This window comes from Vigna angularis, chromosome 2 (genome assembly GCF_016808095.1).
Source record: "Vigna angularis cultivar LongXiaoDou No.4 chromosome 2, ASM1680809v1, whole genome shotgun sequence".
In the NCBI taxonomy this organism is placed as follows: Eukaryota; Viridiplantae; Streptophyta; class Magnoliopsida; order Fabales; family Fabaceae; genus Vigna; species Vigna angularis.
In genome coordinates this window covers 5,309,911-5,319,109 of record NC_068971.1, presented here as the reverse complement: position 1 = coordinate 5,319,109, position 9,199 = coordinate 5,309,911, and the positions used below count along the sequence as shown (strand labels likewise).

At 34.3% G+C, this 9,199-nt stretch overlaps 1 protein-coding gene across 1 annotated transcript; it reads right to left on the bottom strand.

Moving 5' to 3' along the window:
* Positions 1-1,696: 1,696 nt before the first annotated feature.
* LOC108346425 (uncharacterized) lies at positions 1,697-2,962 on the bottom strand. The gene has a single exon (XM_017585508.2). The coding sequence runs from the start codon at positions 2,960-2,962 to the stop codon at positions 1,697-1,699; it is 1,266 nt and encodes a 421-aa protein (XP_017440997.2).
* Positions 2,963-9,199: the final 6,237 nt, after the last annotated feature.

Here is a 9,199-nt window from a genome sequence, read left to right as displayed (position 1 = left end):
GGTATACTAAAGTGTAGACGGAGTACTTTGTCCATGCTAGCAAACCTTCAACTTATCCTGTAATGTCGTCATTCTTCTCGTTCCAGACCACTTTCACCCATCTGATGGATTTTTACTTGAACACTAGATGGGGTATCTCCAATACCTACTGGTTGGATTTATACAATCGTTATCCTTAAATACGAACATGTTCTAGTCCTTCTAGTCCTAGCACATCAGACGAGTCTCCAATATATATCCAGAGTGGCGATGCGTGAAAACTAAATGAGGATTAGCCAATTGAGAAGAAAATGATATCTTCATACGCTACCGTCCCGAAGCGTCTACAACCCAAGAACATTCGGCAGCAGCTTCCTAGGACAAGTGACTTCGTCCCACACACACGTCTTTATCAATTTCTTCAATGTTGACTGGTTCCAACTATAACGAACGGTTATGTTTGGGTAAGGACTAAATATTTATGGGAAGAAAATAAATTACAATGGAACCGTGAAATAAGGAACCAGTAGATGACTTTGAAATACAGAGACATTGAATTTGAAAGGTTAATGGATTGGTAACATTATACCGAACGAGAGAAATTTTCATTAGGAAGAGTCACGAGTTTTCCAAGAGGAAAAGAATTAATATTGAAGTATTTTATTATTGGATTAGAGTGTGGAAAGGATAAACAGAAGCAACAGATGAAAGAGAACATAAAAGATTAATCTGAATATCCCGGAATAAATTGATTATTGAAAACTAAGACAAGTATATATATATATATATATATATACATATATATATAGCAAATTCAAATAAAGGGTATAAATGACGAACGTTAAAGAACGAACGAAACCGAACGGTCAAAGGACCCGACCCTTAACAACCTAGTATAACGGATTCAGAATAAACTTGGATATAAAGATCGTAGACCATCTTCAAAAGGACCAGGATATAATCAAACGAATATTTAGCGCCCTGAGAAAGAGTGTTAAATAAGACCAAGAGTGAACATTTGATAATTTGGGACGAACGCTATTTACGTACGTTCTGAAATTTAGAGTATGGACGAGCGACCGGTATAAGACCGTACACTTCTTAGAACGAACGCTCATTTCGAAACCGAACGCTTGTTAAGAACGAACGCTCGTTTCAAGACCGAGCGTTATTAAGACGAACGTTCAGTGTCGAACCGGACGATATTTAGGGCGAACCCTACGTAGTTGACCGAGCACAAAAATAGAACGAACGCGCCTTTAGAACGGACGTTCGGTATTAGACCGAACGCTAACTTAGGACGAACGCTCAGTCTAAGATCGAGGGTTCATTTGGACGAACGCTCAGTATAATACTAAGCGCTACTTATGACGAACGCTGGTGAACAAAACCGAGCGGTCTAAATGCACTTCAATTTATTTTCAATCGTTGGACACGCTAGGCTGAGCCGAACGCTCAAACCTAACCCTTCACACAAAGGACGCTCGTCTCAAACATAATCCTTTCCAATTGAAAGAATTCTTATTCTAAGTTATTTTCATGGGATACCGAACGCCAACATCCCATTCACATTAAATCTCTCCTAAGTTAGTCAATTCTAGAAAATAGCACTCTCACTAACATAGTAACAAACATCTATCTCACTGGTCGAATATCTAAACTAACCCAATTGTTGGTGTTTACACTATCAGACCGAACAGCTTCCTTATCACAGTAATCAAAACAGTGTACAGCAAGGCAGTTCATACCACAAGAAAGTGCGGTTGATGAATATACCTGAGCTAGCCGCCTCCGCTCCAGTTATCGCATACACACGCCCAACAGCTTGGGCTCGTCCACCTCTCCCTTGCTGATTCCTTCCAGCGTTCGGTGGTCTCATCACCGCTCGACCACTCATGTTGCACTCGTTCTCCAAATGTCCATTTCGTCCACACCGGTTACAGTATTTTCCTCCCACCAACTGAGGACACGACGAACGGTAGTGTGGTCCTCCACACTGGAAACAAGTAACGTTCCCGTACTGCCCAGCTTGTCCAGCAGGAACTAAAGCTTGAGAACTGCTCGTGCTAGATGGCTGACTAGGACGAGGGTAAGGTGTCCTTCTCGGAACGGTACCTCCCCGGGACACTATAGGTCCCTTACTCCCTTGTTGCTGTTTCTTCTGTCTTTCAGCTTCCGCCATATTCTTCTCCAACACTTTGGCTCTCTCGACCAAGGCAGGGAACGTCCGTATACAAAGGCTGGAGATTAAAACCTTCAAGTCGCTCCGCAGTCCGTTCTCAAACTTCCTGCACTGCCACTCTCCACTGGTGGCCATCGTATTGAAACGAACCAAGTGTTTGAACTTGTTCGTATACTCAGAAACGGACATTCCACCTTGGACGAGTTGCAGAAATTCAACCTCCTTGGCAAAACGGACGCTGTCGGGGAAGTATTCTTCATAGAATTTGTCTCTGAACATTTCCCAAGTAATCTGCTGGTGAGCGTCCGTCAGAATGGCTCTGGCGCTCGCCCACCAGTGGCTGGCTTCTCCAGTCAGCAAGTACTCCGTATACGCCAAGCGGTTTTCATCCGGACATCTCTTGGCGTTGAAAATTCTCTCCATATCTCTCAGCCACTGGTCCGCTTCATCCGGAAGACACTTGCCACTGAACTTGGACGGACGGTGCTGGATAAAACTCTCCAAACTCCATTCAGCATTTGGTTGGGTCGCATGTTGATTGGCGTTTGAAGAAGAAGCTCCAGGCGTACCTCTAGTGGCAGCCAAGATCTCCATCAATTGCCTTTGCGTGTTTTCAGAATTAACACGCGAGGCCTCCAATCCTTGCACAGCAGCTTGGTTTTGCTGCATCAGGGTGGCGTTTTGTTCCATGAGGGTGGTATTTTGTTGTTGGAGTCTCTCAATGACGTTCTCCAACAATCTAGAGTTGTTGGAAGCATCAGGTTCATTCGGTTGAGAAGGGGGAGGCAATCTAGGTGCCATTGGTTCTCTGGATACAGAGAAAAACGAGCGTTATTTATGTCTAAGAGTTAAAGCAATAATAACTCATTAAACATCTAATAAGCACACAGCAAAACACAGTGCACTCATAACCCTACAGTGTCCTTAAGAGAACAAAACTGCTCTGATACCACTAATGTAACATCCCAAAATTCTACAGTCAACAACTATATATTTAGAATAATTACACGTAATAGTATGGAGAAACAGTCCTTAAATAAGAGGGGTTAAATTCGCGAATGGCCGAACGGCCTTACATGCAAACATAAGTTACGAGCGTTTACAAAACAATGAGGACGAACGGTTTACAAAATAAAATACCGAACGTCCAAGTAGTTACATCCAGCAAAAGGGCGCTCGCTCACAAGCGGACCGCCATCCTAAATAAACTAACTAAAAACCGAACGAGCTACTGTTCGGCCTTCACTTCAACCTCCACCCGATTTGCTTCATCCAAATTTTCATCTTCCAGCATTTTATCAAGGGATGCACCACCATCTGCTCACACCCACAACGGATGATCATTGCATTTTGACAAGACGGAAATATACATGGACAGTAGACACATAATGGAAATGCAAGGGTAAGCTTATAATATTTAATTTATAAAATCAACACATACATTTACATTTCAATTCACACATACAACATTTGACTTATCCAATCACAATCATAAACATACGTATATAAGACAGACCGTCCGGACTGTATGAACCATGTAGCTACAGGCGTCCTTGCACCCGAGTGGTGTAGTAACTGGGAAGCCCTCAACAGCTGCCACTCGAGGTTAGTCCGTTCTTACATCGCCCATGTTAACTTATGGACTAAGGACCTCCTGCCATTCCCACACATGAACTACTCTCCTCTACATGAAGATGAGTATCACGGAATATCAGGATGGACCAAGCCAGCATTAGCTACCCACGGTCATACTTTACCAATTCAATCTTTCAATATATATATATATATATGAGACGTTCCTCCCTGGAACGCTCGTCCAAAAAATCCAACATCATAAATCCAGTTCTCATAGTGTTCACACTTTAATTTATCATATGCCATCATCTTTTACATCATTAGGTTTTGGAGTCAAAAATGACGAACGCTCAGTCCACTGAATAATTAGGACGAAAGTCCAAATACGATTACTGGACATTCAGAAAAATATATAACGAACGTACCCTTGTGCTTGGTCAATTAAATGAACTGACTCGACTTAAAGTGTACTGATACTTAGAAAATATTTGGGGATAATACTTGAACCAAATTTTAAGAAAACGGAGGATCAGGAATACTTAGGATTTATCTTTGAAGAAATTTGCATATGAAAACCAATGTCAGGAATTGAACGAACGTCAAGACAATGAATATTTAATACTTTGAACGAACGCTTTTCTATCAGATATTTATCCAATCAGTACGAGCGCTTGGTATGAGACCTAGCGCGGTTCTGGACGGACACTCGTTATAAGACCGAGCGCTATGTAGAACGAACGCTTGGTAGAATACCATAAGCAGTTTAAGACGATCGTTCGTCATAAGACCGAACGCTATTAAGAACGAACGTTCGACACAAGGCCGAACGCTATCAAAGACGAACGCTCGACATGAGGTCGAATGCTCTCAAGGACGAACGCTCGGTTAAAGAACGAGCGTTACATATTTATAAAGTTTCAAATATTTAAATACCGCTGAGCTAAACCGAACGCTCAGACATCCAAATGGGGACGCTCGTTCTCGAGCAGAATTCTTTCCAAATGAAAGAATTCCATTCTAAGTTATTTCAAGGAAACCGAACGGTCTAAGACCGTGCGATGACGAGCGTCATTTATAAAAGGGAAGATTTAAATTTCAGGTTTTTCAACCTTAACAGAATTTTCCAGATTTCAACTTTATAAACTTTATATCTTTCATTCCAGATTTAATACATCATAATCATACAGATCTCGACATTTTAATCATTCCAAATATACAATAACCATACTCCATTCATACGTAATCAAACCAACATGCATTTCAATCAAAATCACAACATATTTAATACATACAAGCAGTGTTCGTTCATGACAGATCAATCAAAACCAGAATTCATACCAGATATCAGTAAACGTCCATACAGTTCAAACATAATACTTTTAATACATGCAATCCAGATTTAAACCACATACAAGTATAAATTAAACGTATAAGCTTCCCTTACCTGGATAGCAGTGAACGTTCAACAGTGTAACTTGAATCTGCCCAACTATAACTTTCTACCCGCTAAGCTCTTCCTTACGCTCCTTAACTAAGTCTAACCAAAGAAAACTTAGAAATTCAGATTTTATCCTTGCATGCAACTGAAACAGCGTTCATAGTAACTCCAGAACTAGGGTATGGCTGGGAAACTTACCGGTTACAGGATCAAAAGAGGTTCAGCTTAAAATGAAGCTTACTGGCCCGTGAACGTTTCTACGGTTTCAGAAAGTTGATTGGAGTTAAAAGAAGTGAGTAATGGTAGAGAGGAGATGAAGGTTCCTAGAGAGAAGGTGGGGAAGTCGTAGAGAGAAGGAGGAGAGAAAGAATTTTCCAGAATTAAGAAAGGAGTGTGCGTGTAGAGCGAGAGATGAATTTTTCTGAAAATGCATGCTTTGTTTCCAGTGCCGAACGTCCGCTCCTCGTCAGCCACGTGCATTCCACCAACGCTTTCCAGATTCCTCTCGCCGTGACACCTGGCGTTCTCTATTGAACTGTCGCGCCCTCCGAGTGACACGCAAACTGCACTGCGTTTTCCCAACTCCAGACCCCATGCAGCGTGACACCTGGCGTCTGCTGTTGGAATGCTCCTCCCTGCTGCCGCCACGTACGTTGTTGAGGTGCCCAGCTCTCCAGCTGCCACGCGTACTCCAATGTACGTTATTTTCCAGGGTCTTACAAAAAGAAATACAATTTAATTTTTTTTCTTTTACTAATATTTTAGAAGTCACATATAATAAAAGATAAAATGAATTTATAATATATAAGTTAGTTTTGTAAAATTAAATTAAGTTTAAAATTTATTTTCGAGTATATTATTAAAGTTATGGGTTAAATTTTGATCATTACAAGATTATTCATTAATATATATATATATATATATATATATATTTTGATGTAAGATACGTGTTGAAAGTTTTTATATAAATGCAAATCTTACTTTTCAAATCTGTTAATTAAATTTAAAGTTTATTTTTAATCGTCAATAGCAAAAGTGTCAAAAATAACGTATTTAATTCCTAAATTTTGTTTACTTTTATCTGTCCAATTTAAGTTACTAATTAGTAACAAACCCTAGGCTTGGTGCATATATGAAGTGATTGGTAACCCTAGCTAGGACCTTCCCATATATAGCCTTTGCCTTCTCATGCGTACATCTATTTTTGCTTCATGTTTGATGGCATGCACACGAATAAAAAAAGTTGACAATAAAAATAAAATTGGAAAATAACAAATAGAAAATATAATGAATAACGTGATTGGAAATAAACTAAAATAAAAAATATTAAATGAGCGTTTGTCTGTCCATGATGCACGTGAAATTGTGGTTCTGAATATAAACGACAGAATCTTCTAGTACACATACTTATAACTCTGCATAGACTTTATTGTCCAACTTGATATAATATTTTTTCTTCCATAGATAACTATTATGATTATCTCTTATATCTGTTTCCATGGTACGAATGGAGTTGAAAAGGTGAGCGTTGTTTGCTCCAACCTAATTTATATATGGCCTTTAAATGGTAGCACAAATCTCAGAGAGTTTTCACGATATGGAAACAAAATAAAAACTTGTTTTATCTTATTAATTATGTTTAAATTTAAATACTGTTTAAAATAGTGTAAGACAATGTATTTGAATTTTTCTAATAAGCTTTGATTAAAAAAAATAAATTTTTTCTATGGTGATAATTTTGAAATTATTTATAAATTATAGACTTTAGTTTATAATATAAGTTTATATATATCAGTATAAACTTCGGTTCTACGAAAAACCGAAGTCTATTATTCTATATAGAGGTTAAATTTAAAAAAAAAATTACCTTATGTCACAACAATTATATATATATATAAAGTTTGTTTTATTATTTTATGTTTTTGGCTAAATGTTTAACTGTTTTTATTGATTGTATAGTGACAATAATATTCAGAAAGATATTTTTTTCTATCATTTTCTACTAGTGGGTACTTAAGATAGGCTTATCCTTTGAAAAAGTATTGTCCTCTGTGCTCCTATATACACGCTTCTCAATCTTTAGGTCCCAAATTTAATGCTATGACAAAATGAAGTACTTTTATCCCTTCCATTCGATTTTCCAATTTTTTAAAATTTAACTATATTTTAATTATCAAATTATTTATAAAATAAATAAAAAATATTTACAATAAAATTATAAAAACTATATTTTACTATCATTAAAAAAAGTAAACACATTAATAAAAATGAAAAAGATAAAAAGCTATACCTCTTTACTGAAAAATGATATCGGAAATGTTATATATGTATTTTTTATTTCTCTCAATAATTTTTGTTATAATAAATTATTTGTCCAATTTTTAAAATTTTAATTTTTCATTACTTCACGTGTTAGTATAACAATATTAGATTTAATTAATAATTTATATTTATATTTGAAAATATTCATTATTTTTTTTAAGTTGGACAATGTCAATTCTTCCATTACATTATCTATAACAATGTTTAAAATGGATGAGTTGACATGCTGGTGATACTAGGTATAACCACAGTAGGTATAAAAAAAACATACAAGTGACTGGTAGAGATACACGTCGTCTTCTTCTTATTATTATTGATCATAATATTATTATTACTGTAAACACATATGCTTGTATATACACGTCTGATTTTTTAAATATTTGTATTGTATTATCAGTTAATAAAATATGTAAATTAATTAAGTTAATATATAAAAGAAAAATAAGAAAAATAGAAAGAAGTAACTATATGTTATTGATAGAAACTACAAATATAACAAACAAACAAAAGAGAGGAAAAAAATTAAGAAAAACCTACAATAATTTTATACTAAATATTTTAAAATAGTGATTATGTCTACAAAATCTAACAATTATACTTTTAAAAAAAATAAATTAATAATTATATTATAAAGAATAAAATAAAAGTTATGTACAAAAAATAATTATCTCTTCATATAAAGGTATAGATTAGTAAAAATACATATGTTATGTGGGTTTACTTTTTTTCATATAATAAAAACCAATAAAATTATAATTACAAAAATAAATATACATTTATAATTTGATTATAGATAATTTTTATTGCTTTTGAAAATAATATTTTATTAAAAATAATAATTTAATATATATATATATATATATATATATATATATATAATTTAAATGAAACGGTTAAATTAAAAAAATAAAAATAGTCATGAAAAGATAAAATTGATAAATGGTTACTTATTAAAGGGTAAAAGTGAAAAAAAAAAGTTGCACAGAAAAACAATACTCTTTACATAATACTATAAATTATTATTATTATTATTATTATTATTATTATTATTACTTTTATTATTACTATATTTACTATTAATATTTTAGTATGCCAATTCATCCAATCGAACATTTTACTTGTATAAAAATATTGAGGAACAATGGAATATTTGGTTCAAATATAATAACCAAAACAAAAATTTTAACGTATCTGAAATGTAACTTCAAATATTTTTTAGAGAGACTTTCTCTTAGAATTTAAGATATTTGAAATAAACTAAATATATTACTTAATCTGTTACATATTTAACATAATATTACTCATAGTAATTAAAAAATAGCTATATTCATTAAAGATAATTATTAAGCTTTTCATTGTTACATTGGCCATGCAATAAATCATCACATTTTCCAAAATCACATATATTAATGATTAAAAGCTTTTGCAACATCATATCACCCAAGTGTTAAGTATAATATTTTATTTTAATATTATATAACTGTTTTGAATATAGGATTGAGTATTTCTTCAAAATACATCTTTATATTTTATTTCGAGTTTGTTTAGATAATTCTGAATTTCGTTAATCAAAATCTTTTATTGCATGTATTTCAAACCATTTTCATTTTGGATATGGTAAAAAATACGTTAAGTCAGTAATTAATATAAAGTAAAGTCTTAAATTAACAAATAAATATAATTTTATCTCTTCTTACTTTTTA

What these genes read in the sequence shown, in the direction of transcription:
- LOC108346425 (XM_017585508.2), bottom strand. Translation starts at nt 2,962, where the DNA reads ATGGCACCTAGATTGCCTCCCCCTTCTCAACCGAATGAACCTGATGCT.